The following is a 19280-nucleotide window of genomic DNA, read 5'->3' as shown; positions in this document are numbered from 1 at the left end:
TGTGTGGCCATTGCTCGAGATCCGCGGCTTTTAATCTGCTCCTAATACCGCGCTTGAACCCTCTGCTCGACCTTGCATCTGGGACTGTCGACGCCTGCTTGGACTGGATACATTGAGCAGCTGTTGGATCCCTTTGACCTTCGATTCGGCACAGCCCATCTTGTATTAAGTACCCACTTGCCATTGTGCTTTGGATGTAAGCCTTCCCCCTTGATCTGGGGCTCAATACAACCCGATGGCCAGCCACTGACTGCCGCAGATTGTCTTGCACGCATTGACGCACTAGCTTCCGCTCCGCATCCTTCGCGACCACCTTGCAACCGGTTGCACGTTCACCTTCAGCATACATATTTTGCCGTCCGGTCCATCGAGTCCTGGACGCAGTAATACATCGTCACCACGGCTGTACTATCTCACAATCCGCGGGACAGCTTCGGTCTGCCACCGCATATGCTTGGAATGCAAAACGAGGGAACATCTTCAACACCCACTGGACCTCGTCTGCAGTCTAGCTTCCACAGGCAGATGAACGGCGGCATGAACGGCAATATGAACGGCATGAACGGAGGCCACCATGGCTTCTCGCATGGAGCCTTCGCTACCAACCAGCCGGGCTATGCCGACAGGCACCCGGAGAGGTCGAACAACATGTCGATCAATACCGGAAGGCTGAACCCGAGCAACCAGAACGCTGTCGATATGCAGACGCCTGGCACTGGCTATGACATGAACTTCACGCCTTTGTTGCCTTCGCAGCTCCTTCTGGGCAGCCCCTTTCAGCCCGGCTCTCCTTCGGCTTTCGCTTCTCCCCAGTTCCAGAGCTTTGGCAATTTCGCTGCGCAGAACCAGCAGCAAAACAACCATTCTAACCACATGGGGAGCCCCTTGCAGCAGCCCCTCTCACCCCTGTACCAGGGCCTAGTCTCCCCCACGAGTCTCAATGGACCCGGGTTCTTCAACGGACCCCAGTCGCCTACTGGGTTCTCTAGCTTCGGTGCTCAAGGTCTTGGTGGATTCGGTTCGTCTATGCCAATTGCCCCTGGTCTCGTCTCTGGCACGAGCAGGACCGTCTACTTGGGCAACATTCCCCCGGAGACCTCCGCGGAGGAGATCCTTGGCCACGTCAGAAGTGGACAGATCGAGTCCGTCAGGCTGTTGCCCGACAAGAACTGCGCATTCATTTCTTTCCTCGATAGCAGCTCTGCCACTCACTTCCACTCAGACGCAATCTTGAAAAAGTTGTCGATCCGTGGCCAGGACATCAAAATCGGATGGGGTAAGCCCTCTCAGGTCCCGACATCGGTTGCCCTTGCTGTACAACAGTCGGGGGCTTCCCGCAACGTCTACCTTGGCAACCTGCCTGAGGATGTCTCCGAGGATGAGTTGCGTGAGGATCTGAGCAAGTTCGGTCCTATTGATACCGTCAAGATCGTGCGTGAGAAGGCCATTGGTTTCGTCCACTTCCTCTCGATCGGCAACGCTATCAAGGCCGTCGCCCAGCTCCCTCAAGAGCCCAAGTGGCAGGCACCCCGCCGTGTCTACTATGGCAAGGACCGATGCGCATACGTTTCCAAGACCCAGCAGCAGAACGCTGCGCAGTACCTTGGTATTGCTCCTGGTTACGCCCACGTTCTCAACGGCGCGGACCGTGACATGATCTCCAATGCTCTTGCTCAGCAGTCTGTCGCCGCCGCAGCTGTTGCGACGTCCGCCGGTGGTGTAAACAACCTCGGCAACCGTACTGTGTACTTGGGCAACATTCACCCTGAGACTACCATTGAGGAGATCTGCAACGTTGTCCGTGGCGGTCTTCTGCACCACATTAGGTACATTCCTGACAAGCACATCTGCTTCGTGACTTTCATCGATCCCACTTCTGCCGCGTCGTTCTACGCGCTCAGCAATCTTCAGGGTCTGATGATTCACAACCGCCGCCTGAAAATTGGCTGGGGTAAGCACTCTGGTGCGCTACCGCCTGCGATCGCTCTGGCTGTCAGCGGTGGAGCCTCGCGTAACGTGTACATTGGCAACCTCGACGAATCCTGGACTGAGGACCGCCTCAGGCAGGACTTCTCCGAGTACGGCGAGATCGAGCTTGTAAACACACTTCGCGAGAAGAGCTGTGCGTTCGTCAACTTCACCAACATCGCCAACGCCATCAAGGCTATCGAGGCCATCCGTGGCCGCGAGGAGTACAAGCGGTTCAAGGTCAACTTTGGCAAGGACCGATGTGGCAACCCTCCCCGCCAGATGAACAACCAGGCTCAGGCTCAGGCCCAGCAAGCCGGTAGCGACGGCCTTCAGTCACCGTCGCCCATCAACGGCCTCCAGCCCAACCGTGGCGTCGGCCCGTCTGTTTCTCCCACAGGATCTGGTGCTCCTGGCTCGGGCGTTAGCACGAATGGCCAGTACCCATCCCAGGCGCCTGCCCCGGCCAACATCCTGAACAGCGGCGGCAACAACCCGTTGATGATGTATCTTCAGGCCCAGCAGCAGCAACAACAGCAAGCCGAGGCCAGCATTCAGCAACAGCAACAGCAGCAGCAGCAGCAGTACCAGTCTCCTCAAGCTGCTTTCTACGGCGCTGACCTGAACACGCCCTCGCAGCCTCACCACTCGCACACGTCGCACAACAGCACTTCGAGCTTCAGCCTGATCAACGGCACATCGAACGGCGGCGGCAGCGGTGCCACCACGGTGGGCGGTCTTCTTGCGCCTTCCAACCTCAACGCTCGTGCCCAGCACTCCCGTGCCGTGAGCCTTCCGGTCTTCACGCAAGGCCCCTTCAACCAGCCCATGACAAGCCAAGCAACCCAGCAAAACTCGTTTGGTAGCCTGAGCTCTGGCATTGGCGGCTTTGGCAGCGGCAATGGCGGTTACGGACTTGCCATCCAGGGTGATGGCGGTCTGAGCGGATGGGCTGAGGAAGAGGTTGGTGCTCAGTGAGCGCTGGATGTGCAAGCAAAACAGGTCGACCCCGCCTTTGGATAGACCTTCAACTCTTCTCTTATATCCGATTTCTTTGCATTTTGAACTAGGGAATGGAAGGCGTCTCACGTATGGATCCGATCCGATCTGATGTCGCGTAAATTGTTGTAATCTGAACGTTGCTTTACCCTTAATTGCATTTTCACCGCTCTTTCACCTGTTGTAGTTTAGATACCTGTACGGATCCTCATGTTGGGATGGTATACTAATGGGCTTGCCGGGCAGCTACGAGAAGCGTTTAAGCCCTAGCTTGCGAATGATAACCTGTCACTCTTTCACGCTTTGTATTATCTCGTGACGACTCGATCTTATGGCTCTTGCGCTTGGACTGTTCGAGAGTGGTCCATGGCCAGGCCTTGCGTAGACAAGCAGACCAAGTCTTGTGTAGACAGGCGCAAAACCATGCTTGGAGGTCGCCTCTACCAGCAGACACTTGCGGTCGCTGAGATGTCCTTCGTGTGCTCGGTACGTCCCGCGCTAGCCCCTCAACCTCAATACCTCGCACCACATCCTTACCATGGCGTCCTTGTCCTCACGTCCTTGCTCAGGCGCCATAAACACCTCCCTCACCTCCGCCCTCCCCAGATCCCGCCCTTCCCTGACCTTCCCCCAGAACTCCCGAATCGTCGCCTGCGCAAACTCCAAATCGACGTCCTGGCCGTCCACACCATCCTCCTCTCCCCCCGCAACCGTACTAACACACACCACCACACCCGGACTACTCACCCCACCTCCCTGCGCCTCCCGCAGCACCCGCACCTCGCCAATCTGCACCGCAAACAACCCGCCCGCATACGTCGCCCCGTTCTGGATACTCAGCGTGTGCCGCGCACTCCACAGCGCCGCCATCTGGTTCCGCAGCAGCGCCGCCTGCGCATCCGCCTGCGCGAACGGAATCGCGACCACGCTTGCGCTGCGCGTGCCCGGCGGCGGCGATACGTGCACGTAGCACCTGCTCTGGCTCAGCGCGGTGTGCGTGAGCAGGTGCGTGTGCGAGTGGGCATAGGACACGGGGTTCTCGGGGTCGGCGCGCGGCGCCGTGTCGCGGAATAGGCGGTAGGTGAGGGTCCATGGGGCGCCGCGCGCGAGCGTGTGGAAGTGGGTTTCGAGCGAGGAGGTGAGGGCGGAGGCGGTCGCGGCGGACTCGGCGGGCTGCGCGGTGGGCGACGGGATGAAGTAGAGACTGCGGGGTCACGTCAGAGGTTTCGGGTAGCGTGGGGAGGGGAGGCGTACCCGCTGTACTTCATGTTTGGTGGTGGAGTGCCTGGCTGGAGCTCTGCGGCGTGAGGCGCCGCGGATCGTGAGCAAGCTACCCCTGCTAGCGCGGGTTAAGCGAGTGGACCCTGACGTGACGACGCGTCGACGGAAGTCAGGACGGCCAAGGTCCACGGGGCTGTGTGAGTCTCCGGCCCGCTATGGGGGCTGCCCCTTCTTGCTGTCGTTGACATGTTTCATTATCGCTGCGTCGGACTCCGTGTACACTTCCATTCCTGTCGTTTTCGCACTGGTTACACTCCCCATCCGCTCGTTCCGATTAGCTGCTTAATCTGTCTTGATAAGATTTCGTCATTCTCAAGACCTCCTGTCTAGATTCCCAGTGTCTTTCTGCTCCTCCTTTTGTATTGCAGATGGTTTGAATATCTTAGTTTACATCGGCTGTCATGGGCCCTTTAATGCGACGCATTGCGGTGTTGTGCACTTCTACTGTCCTTCTTTACCTTGCTTATCGCCAGCTTACGCTTGAAGCTGGATTTCCACTACCGACCGCCACATCGTCGACCCGCGTCGTTGGGCCTGTGAAGTGGAAGGAAATCCCCCAAAAATACCCAGTAGCTTCGACAATTGCTTTGCCCACAGGCACACCCTCGGCGATCCCCCACATCCAGCACGAATTCGGCGTCGAGACACAGCACAACAAGGCAGAGAGGCTCCGCAGACAGGCTGCCGTGAAAGAAGCGTTCTTGCACTCCTGGAACGGATACAAGAAGCACGCATGGCTGCAGGATGAGGTCACTCCGGTAACAGGAGGCTTCACGAACGCATTCGGGCAGCGGGCTGCAACCCTGGTCGACGCCCTGGATACCCTGGCGATTATGGGCTTGGACGATGAGTTTGAGGCAGCTGTGAAGGCTGTCAAAGGCATTGACTTCACCACGAGCGGTGTGACTCGTATCAATGTGTTCGAGACGACGATCCGCTATCTGGGCGGGCTGCTCGGCGCGTACGATGTAAGCGGAGCAAAGCACCGCGTCCTCCTTGACAAGGCCACTGAGCTGGGAGACATGTTGTATGCGGCTTTCGACACGCCGAATCGTATGCCCGTCGGGCGTTGGGACTGGGCGAAGTGCGTTCTCCCCACTCGCAACACTATCATTTACTGACATATCGCAGTGCTGCTCTGCGCATGTACCAGGAAGCCGACGGACAAGGATTCAGCGCGGAGCTGGGCTCACTGACTCTCGAATTCACCCGCCTCACGCAGCTCACCGGCGATGCCAAATACTACGACGCCGTCGCCCGCATCACAGCCCTGCTCTCCAAGCACCAAGACCGCACCCAGATCCCCGGCCTGTTCCCGATCCGCATCAGCCCCGCGCGCGAAGACTTCTCGCAGGACAAGCACTTCACCATGGGCGGCATGTCCGACTCCCTCTACGAATACCTCCCGAAGCAACACCTCCTCCTCGCCGGCCGCGACCCGCAGTACGAAAACCTCTACGCCAACGCCATCCGCGAGGCAAAGCAACACCTCTTCTTCCGCCCGCTCAACCCGCAAAACGCAGACATCCTGGTCGCCGGCTCCGCCTCGCTCAGCTCCGCCACGGGCTCCTCCACCCTCGACCCCACCGCGCAGCACCTGTCGTGCTTCACCGGCGGCATGGTGGGCCTCGCAGCGCGCATCTTCAACCGCACGGAGGAACTCGACACCGCGCGCAAGCTCGTCGACGGGTGTGTCTGGGCCTCGGAGAACACGCCCACGGGGCTCATGCCGGAGGCCGTCACGCTGGTGCCGTGCGGCAGCGCCGCAGACTGCGCGTGGGACCCAGCGAAGTGGCGCGACGCGGTCTCGGTCGCGGGCGTGGGCGTGGGCGAGTACGAGCGCCACGCCGACGCGGCGGATATCATCAAGGAGGACGGGCTGCCGGCTGGGTTCGCGCGCGTGCAGGACCGCCGGTACTTACTGCGGTATGTGTTTCTGTCTTTCACACCCCCTGCTCTAGTACTTCTACTTCCCCTACTCCTACTATCAACACCCAAGCATCCCCCAAACTAACCCCCCCGCAGCCCCGAAACCATCGAATCCCTCTTCACCCTCCACCGCATAACCGGCGACCCGTCCCTCTCCGACGCCGCCTGGCGCCTCTTCACCGCGACCACAAACGCCACGCGCACCACACACGGCTACTCCGCGATCGCCGACGTGACTTTGCCGCCGACTCACGGCAGCCAGAAACTCGATCAGTGCGAGAGCTTCTGGCTCGCCGAGACGCTGAAGTACTTCTACCTGGTGTTCAGCGACCCGGGCGTCGTGAGTCTGGATGAGTTTGTTTTGTAAGTGCTGTTGTGGAGATGTTGGGAATGGGGGCTAATAAGGGTAGTAATACCGAGGCGCATCCGCTGCGGCGACCGGTGGCGGCGTAGAAGTAGGTGGATTGAAGGCGGGAGGGATGGCTTGGGAGGGGGCGTCGTGTTGCGGGTAAGAATCACGGTCGGTCTTGTGCATGTCTCCGCGTCCTGCGACCTGGGGAAGAGAGAGTGCGCGGCTCTGCTCTGCTAGCAAGACATCGTTCACGAATCGGGATCAACACGTGTTGCAAAATCCAGACAGTGTAGTTGGCAGCGAAGTCTGATCTCCACAACAAAAAGAGGTCATTAACTTAAAGCCTCCGCGCCCATGGCAGGGAGTATTGGTATGAGAATCGCAGAGTTGGCTTTGAGCATTCGAACAAAATAGCAAACAACACCACTAGGCACAAAAGTACATCACTGCACCACGGAAGTGCTGGGGCGTCACGGGTAGAATATACAAATGCATCAACAATATGGGTACGAGCTACAATTTCAAACTATACATCTATCGGTTATCCATTTCGTCTTCCCAACTCCGCTCCCATGTCACGACAGCCACCAGAACGACGACCGATCGCAGAGCGCCATGGCATCCATACCCATAGTCATCTCGTCCATCTGCGGCCCGAAATCGAAACTCCTGTCAAACACATCGATTCTGAACTTTGTTCCCTCCCTCTGCCCGGTCCAATGCGGCATCCCGTCTGCATCGTGACAAACCACAAGAAGAGACGACGCGTTAGCCGACTGGTTTGTGCAGTTGTAGGCCAGCACCGCAGCGGTCTCACACGCATCCTCGAGTGTGAATCGCGAGCGGATATCCCACTGCATCGGACATGTCAACGAGCGCGCGTGCGTGGGCCATGACAGCGTGGCGACAATCCAGCCCAACTCTTCCTGTTCTGGAAACGTATCTGGCAGCCGGATAGGGTGGACGCAGATTCTGTGTGTGCTTGTGCCCAAGTCTATGGTGTATGCGTACGGACTCTCTCTATTATCTGACTCTCCTCCGAAGTTGGTACAAGCTTCGTGCATGCGCTGTGCGTGCTCCAGTGCTGAGGATTCTTCAGAGAAGACGGCTGAAAATAAGCATCTGATGTTGGTTTGGGCGGGAAATGTTGATCGTTGTATGACGTACAGTTGACCTGCCATCGATGCCATAGTGGTGTTGAATTCTGCGTGATAGCAACGAACGCTGCTCCTTAATAGCTATTTTGATCGATCGCTTTGAAACATGTTTGCTGATGTTTGCTCAAAGACCGAAGTCGGTAGAGAATTCAACAATTTTCACGCTCATGACCGAAATCTGGTCCAACACTGCGTTGCGACTATATCCTGACATCTCCAAGCCGAAGTTTGTCGGCCCACTCGGGCCTGTATTTGCTCTTCATGTGCGTCATGAGGTCGGCAAGGGACGCATTAAGGGCAGCCGAGCTTGGCCACTTCCACGACGAAAGCTCGAGCACGTGAACTGTGTTGGAGTAGAGCTGGATAACATTGCCCTCATAGATCTCAGGCATGTTCTGGATGATGATTGTGCCAGCGCGGTAGACCCAGTGTGGCGTGAGGAACGTGTATGTGCCGCCCAGGCTTACCACAGCTTCGAGCACGTACCTGAGATCAAATCTTAGCCACTGGATTTGACGACTTATTAAACACTTACCATGCACTGCCCCATTTCGGATCCAGGAGAAGCACTGTGGTGTGAAGAGCAATGCGAACAACAGGGAGCAATTCAGCCTTCTCGTCCAGACGTGGTAGGAGTTTTCGCACATTTGCCTTTGCTGTCGAGTCGCCGTTGCGGAAGCGATGCTGCAATCTGAACAGCGAACACATGTACTCAGCGGGCCTGGCCTTGTCAAAGCGTAGTTCCCAGTTCTGCGGATGTTAGAAGCGTATCTTGCAACATGTGACTAAGCCTACTGGTTCTGGAAACGTTGCTGGCCGATCCAAGGTAGAAGCAATCTCGTTCTCTATACTAAAGATGGTCATGTGCATGTTTCGAAGCATGTCCGCGTGCTCAGGCGTCGATCCCTCCTGTTCTGCCTTTGCCTCGAGGCTGTACGCAATACGTGCGGCGAGCGCTATCTGCTGACCGATGTTGCCGGACTTTGGATCGAACAGGCTGTTTATGGCCATCAACAGCACTGCGCGAAGGGTGTCGATCGTAGGCTCGAGCGTTGCCGCCTCCACATGATCCATGGCTTTGTCGTTGAACTTGCCCGCGAGGTTGCGATATTTCAGACAGTTTGCTTGGTAACGCGCCTGCTTTCCTGACGATTGCCATAGATTCCGCGCGTCCTGCCGTTTCGCACTGTTGGGGATGACATGGCAGGCAATGGAGTAGATCATGTTCAGCGTGAATGTCTCTATAGGCGAAAGATCTGTAGGCACTTCCAGGTCGAGGTATCGGTGTGACATGTCAACAATGGGGTACACCGGCTGCCTGCGAATTACCATCATCAGCATCCAGCTTGACACGCGTGAGACGGCGTTCATACATGCATTCAAGGTACTCTTCGACCAGCTCGTGCAGCTTCTGCGGCGAAGACTTCCATTCGAGAACGAAGTCATCTTCCTCGTCGAATGGAGACCGGACATAAGTCGATTGCAGTCGTGGCGACTTCAAGAGACACGATTCCGAGCCAAGGTAGCGATAGCTGTCCGCCGCGTATGCAAAGTGATGCTCGTACTGCGGAACAGCGCCTGGCAGTATTGGCTCGCTTTTGGCATGAAAACTCCCACTCTGTGGTGTGTCCACCGACGCAGTTGGCGACGCTGAGCTGCTCTGTGCTTCAAGCCTGCGCACGTGATCGACGAGTTCGGAGATGTAGCTGCACCGCTGTAAGGACCCGTCGCGCGTAACACTTAGTCATCGTACCTGCGAGGCACCAGCGTGCCGCGACCATGATCGTGGTAAAAACAATCTACGCCGGCTTTGCTGCACTGCCTGTTCTTGTTAGATTTGCTGTTGAGCTTCGGGAGAGCTTAATGACCGGCATTTCGGGAGAAGCGTGTCGCAGCCACGGCGGCATTCCCTGCAGCGTTTGCATGCAGGCAAGCCCTGTCTCAAGCTTCAGTATGAGTTGGGACTCGATCGTAAACCATACCTGAATCACAGCAGCCAGGTCCACCGCAGGTGCACTGCTATGACCAGTCGCGGAAGCCATCAGGCGGTAGTCGGTACAAAGGTCGGTGAGCCCCTCAGCAGTCAGGCGTTAGATATAAGCCATTTAGTCCTAAGCGCGAAGGGATGCAACGGCATCAATGCGTGATGAGCTGGGAGACGAACCAGGATTACTGTGACGCAAGATCGAGTGACCTTATCTGGCAAGCGCCGCAGACCAGGCGGGATTGGCAGCCGCGAACTATCGGCACCCTCACTTGCTGCGTGCATGCTGCACAGCCGCTTGCATGCACGCTCGGAGATGCTGCATTCTTGAGATGCAAGGATAGACCTCCTGACCAGAGTCCAGCAGAAACACGTCGACCAACATGCACAATGTTGTTGTTGTATGAGCGCGCTAACCCCAGCTAACGCCCGAGGTGCCAGATATCGACTCGGCTGACCCACCACAAATCACCCAGCCTGAGCCTCGACCTCGAGTTCCCGGCATCATCACAACCATCACGACGGGCTCCTACGCCATGAGCCCTGCGCAGTCCCACAGTAGTCGCATAGCGCCCACGTTGTACGATGCAGAAAAACAAAGTGCGCCGCCGTGTTCTCGCTTGTGCCAGGTGCAGAAAGAGGAAGCTTGCGGTGCTTACCATGTCTCACTATATGTGCCCGGCATACTGACGTAGAGCAGTGCGATTTTAAAGTGCCAGACTGCACGCGATGCGTGGCTGCGGGTGTGAGATGCGTTGGCTTTGATTCTTCCACAGCCTCGACTTTGCCGTATAGGAGTATTGCCGATCACTTGGAAGCTCACATCGCCCGTCTGGAGGGAGCTCAGAGCCCGCCGGCGTCCAGACGCTTTGGTCAGTTGTCGCCTGCGGCTTCCTTCACTTCTGAGGCACATTCGAGCTGCCATGGCGCGGAAAAGTGTGCTTTCGCCGACAGCCTGGTCAACCAAGCCATGGAGGACATTACCCCACCATTCCTCGGTGTTTCCAAGGCGAGGCCGATCCTGCAGTGTGTCGTCAAAGGGACATCACTGCCGTCGAGGAAGGGACCTGTTGGATCTACCGACCTGGACGAGAACCACCCCAGGTCCATCATCAACCCTCCAACCATCAGTCTGTTCCGCGACCTGATTGCCGATGAGAATGGCGCCAAGATTTTGTTCGAAAACTACCTCGAACGGATCATCACGCAGTATCCCATATACCACCGGACTGATGTCACGACGGCGTTCAATTCCATCTATCCGCAGAAGCCAACAAAAGCGGGAGAAGACTGTGTACGCAACCAGTACATAGTATGCATGATCATGGCCATTTCATTGAGTACGCACGCGCGCAAGAACGTGGTCAAAGCGAACCAGCAGGCGTTTCAGCTCGTCAGGTGCGCCATGCAGTGGATCCCCAAAGTCGCAACCAACGACATTGCTGGTCTGCAGGCGATTCTCCTTCTGACGCAGTACATCTTCCTTAATCCCAGCATGGCGGACCTCTGGCTTCTGACCGGGTTGATCAGCCAGTCGGTCATCGACCTGGGTCTGCATCAAGAACTGCCGAACGATGCCAAGATTTCTGACTACGACCGCGATATGCGCCGGCGGCTGTTCTGGTGCGCTTGGGAAATGGAGGTCGGCGTTTGCTCCATCTTCCTCTTCCCTACCAGCCTGCCCATCAAGGGCATCCAGGTCAAGTTTCCGCTGGAGATCGACGACACAGCCATCACCCAGCACGGGACCGTTCCTGAAGGGCGCGTGTCAAAGTTTACGCAGCGGATCATCTGCAGCTTTCGAATCGTCGAAGCAGAGTGCGTTTCAGTTCTGTGGCAAGACGAACCTATTCCAAAGGAATTCGATTCTGTCGAGAGTTGGGAGCAAAGTTGCATTGAGCGCATCCATCAATGGCAGCGCGAGATCTACGCTGCAGCACGCGCAAACAAGGATCCCGGACTTCTGGCACGATGGGAAGAGATGACGCTGTACTCGGACATTGCTGTGCCTTACATCTCCTTCATGCTCAACCGCCCATCGAAACGCGTGCCGACACCCACCACAGAGCAGAGAATGATCGCGATGACCAACGCGGTGAAGATTGCTGCTGGCTACTTCAAGCAGTCAGAGGCTGCTCCTGGAAGGATCAAATACGTCTTCCACCCGTGCCATCACGTGTTTCATTGTGCGATTGTGTTCCTGGAGGGCTTGCAGTATTGCAAACAGGAGGTCCTGACGACATACCTGTGGGAGCAGGTCCAGGAGTCGATGAACGTCTTCGCCGAGTGCTTTCGGTCTATTCGCGAGCGATGGGCCGCTGCCACGCGCTGCCTCGAGGAGTACGAGAGATATCTCGCGCCCTTGAAGAAGGAGTACCAGGAACTGTTTGCTTCGAAGGCAAGCATAAAAGCGCTGTCGGCGCCTCAAGCCGTCACTCCCATCTCGTGCAGCCCTGGTCTCCACGACGAGTCGGGCCACGCGATGATCGAGGTGGGAGGAGGCTTGGCCCACTGGAATCTGTTCAATCCCACTGCGACATCGGAGCCCATCGAACCGCTCAACGCATACACGTATACTACGACACCCCGAGACTGGAATGCGGAATTCCAGCTGCACCCAGGCATCGAGTGCATGTATGAGATGGAAACCCACTGATGCAGGCTGGCACATCTGGAACAATCAACAATGTCAATCGCCGAATACAGAACACACACTGCGATCATCTCCCAATAGGGATGCAGTCGCGTGGTTTTCACGTCGGGATCCTGCCAATGCATGCCTGGATCCTGCAACATGTGGCTGCCTGGATAACGATTCTCCCAGCCCGAGCATTGGCCGCAGAACAATCGTGCCATCTCCAAACGGCAGCAATCATCGCTGCTGCGGCCCAAGTGGGCTGCCACCATGGTAGCGTGGCGCGAGCCGCGAATGAAGGTGCCGCATGCACGGTAGTTCACCGACGTCGCACAACCACGAGCCCGTGCCGGGGAACGCGGGAGCGTCGCTAGTGCGTGCAGCTGCGGTCGGAACGCGCTGGGAACGCTGCTACTGGTACACGTTGCTGAGACGACTGCCAGCGCCTCCTGCGGGGCGAACCGAGGGCACCCCTGGCGCGCGGCGCGGACACACCCGCATGCAGGGAACGGACCCACTGTTGAGGTGGATGTCACCGTTACGAGGCATACAGTTAGGAGCATGGCAGTAATGGTAGTAATGCAGTAATGCAGTAATGGCAGTTAACGGTAGTCATGACAGTAATAACAGTTAAGTCAGTTAAGTCAGTGAATGGCAGTCATCTCCACACTCCACCCCGCACCCAGCGAACCTCACAGCTGCAGCGTAACAATCTCCTCCGGCTCCGTCGGCCTGCCGAGCCTCACCACCGCCTTCTTACTCTTCAAATCCATAACAATATTAAACAACGTCGCGCTCCCCGTCTCCTCCGTCTGCGTCCGGCAAATCGCCCCCGGCGCGCCCTCCTCGTCCTCAAACAACCCCCCAATCTCATCCCACCCGGCCCCCGGCCCCAGCGCGCCCGCATTGCGCTCCATCGTCGCCATCCGCGCCGGCGAATCCTTCAACCACACCGAATCGGTCTCGCCCGGATGCTCGCGCAGGAGGTGGTTCGTGTGCACCACGCGCCCGTCCCCATCCATCTCGCACCGCGCAAACGTGCTCTTCGTGAACTCGACCCCGAGCACACCCTCTGCATCCCCGATCAAGATGTGCGCCGCGCTCGCCATCCCGCAGGCCTCGAGGCGCTGCAGCGCGGCGGCTACAGAAGTGCTTTCCAGGACCGCGCGCAGGCCGAAGTGTGCGGGCAGGCGCGTCGGGTCGGCGCCCCGGATGGAGAGGGCGTTGAAGAGGGTGCCGACGCCGGCGGCGTTGAAGCCGATTTTGCCGATTATGCCGGCTTCGGTTACTTGGATGAGGGTCGGGAGGCCCGGTTGGGTTATGCGGGTGATGATGAGGTTTTCTTTTTGGGCGGTGTCCCACTGCGGGCGGGAGTGCGTGTTAGTAAAGTACAGTACCTACAGTACAGTGCAGTGCGCGTGTTTGCACGGCGCGGGCCGACGCGGACAAGAGCACGGGTGGTGGGTATGGTGGATATTGGATGCTGGATGGTGGATGGTAGGGGTACTCACATCCCAATTCTGCGCCAACCACACCCTCCCCTCCCCATCCCCCTCCCCCTCATTCCCCCCAACCCTCCACCCCAAAGCCGTACACCCCCCACCCATCCCAAACCTAATCTCCGTCCTCACATTCAACGCCACAACATCCAGCACCCCGACCCCCGCACCCTCCGCAATGCCCTCCATCTCCTCATAGTACGCGGGCCACGCCTCGCGCGCGCGCTGCGCAAACGGGGTCGCGCGGGAGAGGACGTCGGGCCAGGAGAGGCCGCATGCGGTGGAGAAGAGGGATGTGTAGAAGAGGAGGGTGCGGTGGATGGCTGCGGAGGCGAGGGTGCCGTGGGTGAGGCCTATCTGCGGGGTGTTAGTTGGGGTGTAGAGAAAGAGGGGTGGAGAGGGAGGGGGAGAGGGAGAGGGAGGGGGAGGTTGTGCGCGAGGTGTCAGGTGTTTAAATCCCGCCCCGCCTTGTTCGCGCGGGCCGTGGATTCAGAATCGGGGACTGTATGTTGCTGCGGGCTGGGCCCGGACTCAGTCGTCTGGATACTGGATGTGCTTGTGCTTGTGCGTATGCAATTGATAAACGACGAGCAGGAGGCGAGCGCGCGTGACGTCACCCCCTCGCTCTCGCTGGGGGCTTACCTCGTACGGCGTCCCACTGCACTCGATAACCAGCATCCTGTATCCTGTATCCTGTATCCTTCCTGTGCTTCGTACTCCGTACTCGTGTCTCGCTATCGAAGCCAAAAGCGTTGTGCAACGTCAACGTACAGTACTTACTGCGTTCGCTGCGCGAGGACGGGAGCGGGGTGTTTCAGCGGCGGGGCACGCGGGACGGCAGGGTGGGGCGCGGGTGCGGGTGCGGGGCGGCTTTGAGGGCGCGCGGGGCGCTGTGTATACTGTACGTACTACGGGGGAACGAGGCACTTAGAACGCAGCGAGGGCCAACCACGAATCTCAATGCTACATGCAGAGAACAGAACAATATCAAACAATACCCCCCCTCCCCCCGGATCTATACCCAACGCCTCAATACCTCCGGCACCTAGCGGAGCGAAAACATGCCCCCCGCGCGACTCGCCTCGAACTGCCTACTGACACTCCCGAACTTAGCCTGCCAGGCGAAGAAATACAGCAGCGCGCCCAGCGGCTGGCCAACGAGACAAAAGCTGACCCAGAAGATCATATTGCCTGCGACTTTCCCGTCGATGCCGCGGATACGCTGGATAGTGTCGGTAAGGGCGATGAGCGGGATCTGGGCCATCATGCCGAAGAAAGCGACGCCGATGACGTTGTGCGTGGGGACGCCGACGAGCAGCTCGTGCAGGACGCCCGAGATGAAGAAGACGACGATCTGGGCGACGGGGGGCGGCACGCCGCGGCCGACGAGCGGCGAGTAGACGTGGCGGCGCATGAAGTTGGTGACGGGCTTGTTCCAGGTGGTCCAGTAGGTGCGGATGGAGCTCACGTTCCACCAGGGGCCGTAGAACTCGCGGTCGGCGAAGCGCATGATTTCGGCGAGGGCGTTGAGCGAGGCCTGGAAGAGCGCGAAGAAGCCGCACAGCCAGCAGAAGACGCTGATGGTCGAGAGCTTCATGGTGCGCTCGAGGATGGCGGGGAGGTCGAGGGTGAGCAGCTTGTCGAGCGAGTTGCGCAGCAGCGGCGCCGCGTATTGGGCTGATGCGATCCAGACGACGATGCTGAGGACGAGCACTTCGGCGAGGCGGTGGAATACGAAGCCCCAGCGAATGTGCGAAGTGCGCGGATACACGGGCTGGTAGACGAGCGTCGGGGCCCACCAGAAGTAGCACATGTTCCGGAAGTTGATGTTCTGCGGGTACGGACACGAGGCGTACAGGGCGGGGAGCGGATCGGCCTGCTTCGGGTGCAGATACGCGTGGCGCAGGTCGCGGTTGGTGAAGGCGTAGGAGGCGCACTTCAGAAACACAATGACGGCGTGCAGCTCGCACAATGTACCGATACCCGGGTGGAAGATGTCGTAGTAGACGTACTTGGAGGCGATGTAGAGGTTCGACACGGCATTGATACTATGAAAGAACGCGACGGTGTGCCAGGTGGAGTTGAAGCTGCGCAGGGCGGCGGCGTACTTCTCGGGGGTGTCCTCGTCGGACTCGAAGCTGGCGTGGGCGCGCTTGGCCTGCCACGACGCGACCAGTTCGATCAGGTAGGTGACGAACAGGTGGGCGGGGACGAGCAGGTACAGCAGCAGGCCGGTGACGACGTCGGAGCGGCGGTAGTCATGACAGCTAATGCAGATGAGCACGCCGTACTTCTGGAGGTTCACGATCATCAGGCGCAGGTTCGAGACGACTGTTGGGTCAGCGTGAGGCAGCAGTGGTGGCAGGGGCCATACTGAGGACCAGGATCATGAGGTTCCTGAAGCCGACGAAGCTGGGGGTGTCGGTCGACTCATGGCTGAGGCAGGTGGTGCGGGCCTCTGCGTGGGTTGCGAAGACATGGCGGTACTTGCTGTCCTTACTACGAGTCCGCTTGTGCGCCGAGCCGTTGTGTGTGGAGTTGTTGGGTGCGTCAAGGTTGGCGTGCGTGCCCTCAACGTTGGGGCCCCTCTGGCGGGTGGAATTGACGCCGTGGGAGTCGACTGCAGACGACGCGGCGTGGGTGAGGGTAGCCATGATGCAGCGATTGACGGGGGTCGGGGGTTTATCAATGGGCGTGGGATGCGAGGAGCGCGGATTGCGTATCTCTGAGCCGAGGCGTGGAATGCGCGAACCGAGCTACTTGGCCAGCCGCGGGCGCGAGAGGGAGACGCAGCGCATGGCGTCCTGGGTGAGGTGCAGCTGTGAATTGTTGGGGCGCGCTGGGCAATGACGAGCCAGGCCCCTCACCCGGTTCCCCAGATCGGCGCCGTTGCAGGTGGCTGGAGAGACGGTGTGGCTGCTCTACTGGTAGGCTGTGGCTGGTGCAGCGACTGGGTGTGGCTGAAGGGTCCCGTCTCCGATACTGTGGCGCTGCTAGTGCAGGTGTGGCTACCTCTCACAGCTCCACCACCACGGCGCGACCTCGACGCGACACAATGGAGCGCGAGCCTTGGCAGCACCAGTTCGACGGCGCCCCGCGCGCGCGGCCGAAGCGTATGTGACCCGCGCCGCGCATGTACTCTACTAACAGACCCAGGCGCCGTGACCGACTACGGCGCGACGACGGTGCAGTGGATGCGCAGCCGCCGCCCGCGCTACAAGCATGCCGCCGCCCCCGAGATGGAGCGCCCCAGCGCGAGCTATATCGTCGACATGGCCCCGCCGGCCGCCCGCGTCGCCCGCGCCGCCGAGTCGATCCCCGCAAAGGCCGTCCACTCGTCGCTCAACAAGGTCAAGCACCCCATCAACGTCGTCAAGTGGACCCCCGAGGGCCGCCGCCTGCTGACGGGCTCGACCAGCGGCGAGTTCACGCTGTGGAACGGCATGGGCTTCAACTTCGAGACGATTATGCAGGCCCACGAGGCCGCCATCCGCTGCGTCGAGTACACCCACACCGACGACTGGCTGCTGTCGGCCGACCAGACGGGCGTCGTCAAGTACTGGCAGACCAACTTCAACAACGTCAAGGAGATGCAGGCCCACGCCGAGGCTGTGCGTGGCCTGGCCATCGCCCCGACCGACTCCAAGTTCGTGACGTGCGCCGACGACACCACGCTGAAGATCTGGGACTTTGCCTCCAGCCAGGAGGAGCTGACGCTGACGGGGCACGGCTGGGAGGTCAAGTCGGTCGACTGGCACCCGCACAAGGGGCTGCTGGTGTCGGGGTCCAAGGACCACCAGGTCAAGTTCTGGGACCCGCGCACCGCCCGCTGTCTGACCACCCTGCATGGCCATAAGAACCCCATCAGCAAGACCATGTTCGAGCCCGCCCACGGCAACCTGCTGGCCACGTGCGCACGCGACCACACCGCCCGCATCTTCGACCTGCGCATGATGCGCGACGTGCTGCTGCTGCGTGGCCACGAAAAGGACATCATCACCATGGCCTGGCACCCCATGCACAAGAACCTGCTGTCGACCGGCGGCGTCGACGGCAGCATCCACCACTACCTGCTGGACGAGCAGAACGCCCCCGCCGGCACCCTGCCCACCCTCTCCCCCTACGACTCGCCCGACCCGGCCAACGCCCCCGCCCAGCCCATCTACCCCGCCCACAGCATCCAGTACGCCCACGACTTCACCGTGTGGACCCTCGACTGGCACCCGCTGGGCCACATCCTGGCCTCGGGCTCCAACGACCGCGTCACCCGCTTCTGGACCCGCCCGCGGCCCGGCGACACAAAGTACCCCGAGGACCGCTACCACATCGGCCAGGACGCCGCCGAGCGCAACGGCACCTTCGACCGCAGCCACGGCCGCCGCCAGCGCGCCGAGGAGGAGGAGCAGGAAGCCGAGGACGAAGCCGAGGGCCTCGTCGACCAGAAACTCCCCGCCAAGCTGCCGCACATGCAGCACCCCCCCTTCCTGCCCCCGGGCCTGTCGCTGCCCGGCCTCGCCCCAGACTCAGGATCCCTCCCGGGCCTCGCACACCCCGCGCCGCCCTTCCCGCCCGGGCCCCCGCCGCCCTTCACAATGCCCGGTGCTGGTGCCCCTCCCCTGCCCCCCGGTATCCCCGCCGGCATCGACCCCGCCCGCCTCGCCCACCTCATCCAGTCCGGCGCCATGCCGCCCCCGCCGCCTCTCGCGCACCACCCGGGCCCGCCGGGCTTCGCGTCCCACGCGCCGCCGCCCAGTTTCCCGCCGGGCCCGCCCCCGGGCTTTTCTTTCCCGCCCGGCTTGCCGCCGGGGTTCCCGCCGCCGGGGTTTCCGCAGGGCGTGCCGCCTGGCTTCCCGGGGATGTCGGGGATGCCTGGGTTGCCTGGGATGCCCGGGTTGCCGGGGATGTCCGGGTCGCCGGGCGCAGGTGCGGGTGGGTTTGCGCCGCCGGGGATACAGATGGCGCAGGGCGGGAGTGCGCAGGGACAGGGACAAGGACAGGGGCAGGGGCAGGAGGGCTGGGAGCGCAAGAGGGCGCCGTTGCCGGATCAGGGGGATGCGCTGCAGGCGGAGATGCGGCAGGGGCGGTATCGGAAGGCAAGGTAGTGCAAGAGATGATCAAGGACGAGGATACGGGGAGGAGAAGAGCAAGAACAAGAGAGGACGAGATGAATAAGTCGCTTGTACGAGTATTCTGTGATATGGTGGGGTATGGTATATCGAATATGGAATATGGAATTCGGAATGTGGAATACGGAATATGGGATATGGAATATGGAACTGGAAGATGCATCATTCCCATCCATCTCACAAACACCAGTTTTTTTTGACTCTGAGACTCCTTCTTTCCTCTCTCACTACCTCGGCTCGAGCTCGTCCGTCCGTCCACACCCTTTCTCTCACCTCCTAAATAACCACCGCCACCAACCCACAACCCACCCCCTTCCTCTCACACCCTACCTACCGCCATCGAATCACCG

At 59.7% G+C, this 19280-nt stretch overlaps 9 protein-coding genes across 9 annotated transcripts; 4 read left to right on the top strand and 5 right to left on the bottom strand.

Moving 5' to 3' along the window:
• Positions 1-65: 65 nt before the first annotated feature.
• C7974DRAFT_203963 (uncharacterized protein) lies at positions 66-3140 on the top strand. The gene is made up of 2 exons (XM_046136829.1): positions 66-196; positions 260-3140. The coding sequence occupies exon 2, from the start codon at positions 451-453 to the stop codon at positions 2944-2946; it is 2496 nt and encodes an 831-aa protein (XP_045996407.1). The 5' UTR covers positions 66-196; positions 260-450; the 3' UTR covers positions 2947-3140.
• Positions 3141-3149: 9 nt separating this feature from the next.
• On the bottom strand, positions 3150-4344 carry C7974DRAFT_203998 (mediator complex, subunit Med20). Its single transcript, XM_046136831.1, has 2 exons — positions 4222-4344; positions 3150-4171 (listed from the first exon to the last, which is right to left on the bottom strand). Exons 1-2 carry the CDS (start codon positions 4233-4235, stop codon positions 3466-3468), a joined length of 720 nt encoding a protein of 239 aa, XP_045996406.1. The 5' UTR covers positions 4236-4344; the 3' UTR covers positions 3150-3465.
• Positions 4345-4374: 30 nt separating this feature from the next.
• On the top strand, positions 4375-7033 carry C7974DRAFT_396421 (class I alpha-mannosidase-like protein). The gene is made up of 4 exons (XM_046142076.1): positions 4375-5332; positions 5380-6174; positions 6274-6540; positions 6588-7033. Exons 1-4 carry the CDS (start codon positions 4650-4652, stop codon positions 6628-6630), a joined length of 1788 nt encoding a protein of 595 aa, XP_045996405.1. The 5' UTR covers positions 4375-4649; the 3' UTR covers positions 6631-7033.
• Positions 7034-7104: 71 nt separating this feature from the next.
• C7974DRAFT_414121 (uncharacterized protein) lies at positions 7105-7719 on the bottom strand (the record flags this gene model as incomplete). The annotated part of the gene is made up of 1 exon (XM_046143782.1): positions 7105-7719. The coding sequence occupies one exon, from the start codon at positions 7717-7719 to the stop codon at positions 7105-7107; it is 615 nt and encodes a 204-aa protein (XP_045996404.1).
• An 83-nt stretch (positions 7720-7802) lies between these two features.
• Positions 7803-9910, bottom strand: C7974DRAFT_203885 (uncharacterized protein). Its single transcript, XM_046136828.1, has 7 exons — positions 9669-9910; positions 9555-9622; positions 9440-9508; positions 9060-9392; positions 8482-9004; positions 8222-8436; positions 7803-8172 (listed from the first exon to the last, which is right to left on the bottom strand). The coding sequence occupies exons 1-7, from the start codon at positions 9726-9728 to the stop codon at positions 7887-7889; spliced, it is 1554 nt and encodes a 517-aa protein (XP_045996403.1). The 5' UTR covers positions 9729-9910; the 3' UTR covers positions 7803-7886.
• A 266-nt stretch (positions 9911-10176) lies between these two features.
• On the top strand, positions 10177-12623 carry C7974DRAFT_203971 (GAL4-like transcription factor-like protein). The gene is made up of 2 exons (XM_046136830.1): positions 10177-10321; positions 10371-12623. The coding sequence occupies exons 1-2, from the start codon at positions 10256-10258 to the stop codon at positions 12324-12326; spliced, it is 2022 nt and encodes a 673-aa protein (XP_045996402.1). The 5' UTR covers positions 10177-10255; the 3' UTR covers positions 12327-12623.
• A 270-nt stretch (positions 12624-12893) lies between these two features.
• On the bottom strand, positions 12894-14674 carry C7974DRAFT_337712 (peptidase C45 acyl-coenzyme A:6-aminopenicillanic acid acyl-transferase-like protein). The gene is made up of 3 exons (XM_046139217.1): positions 14447-14674; positions 13817-14161; positions 12894-13666 (listed from the first exon to the last, which is right to left on the bottom strand). The coding sequence occupies exons 1-3, from the start codon at positions 14480-14482 to the stop codon at positions 12998-13000; spliced, it is 1050 nt and encodes a 349-aa protein (XP_045996401.1). The 5' UTR covers positions 14483-14674; the 3' UTR covers positions 12894-12997.
• On the bottom strand, positions 14667-16681 carry C7974DRAFT_396409 (diacylglycerol O-acyltransferase-like protein 1). Its single transcript, XM_046142075.1, has 2 exons — positions 16179-16681; positions 14667-16135 (listed from the first exon to the last, which is right to left on the bottom strand). The coding sequence occupies exons 1-2, from the start codon at positions 16456-16458 to the stop codon at positions 14850-14852; spliced, it is 1566 nt and encodes a 521-aa protein (XP_045996400.1). The 5' UTR covers positions 16459-16681; the 3' UTR covers positions 14667-14849.
• Positions 16651-18906, top strand: C7974DRAFT_313651 (WD40-repeat-containing domain protein; the record flags this gene model as incomplete). The annotated part of the gene is made up of 2 exons (XM_046138421.1): positions 16651-18409; positions 18797-18906. 2 exons carry the CDS (start codon positions 16651-16653, stop codon positions 18904-18906), a joined length of 1869 nt encoding a protein of 622 aa, XP_045996399.1.
• Between the last annotated feature and the right edge of the window lie 374 nt (positions 18907-19280).

The sequence above is a fragment of the Boeremia exigua genome (genome assembly GCF_020726555.1).
Source record: "Boeremia exigua strain MPI-SDFR-AT-0100 chromosome Unknown C7974scaffold_7, whole genome shotgun sequence".
Taxonomy (NCBI): domain Eukaryota; kingdom Fungi; phylum Ascomycota; class Dothideomycetes; order Pleosporales; family Didymellaceae; genus Boeremia; species Boeremia exigua.
The sequence above is the reverse complement of the archived record's forward strand: the minus strand, read 5'-3'. Positions and strand labels throughout refer to the sequence as shown.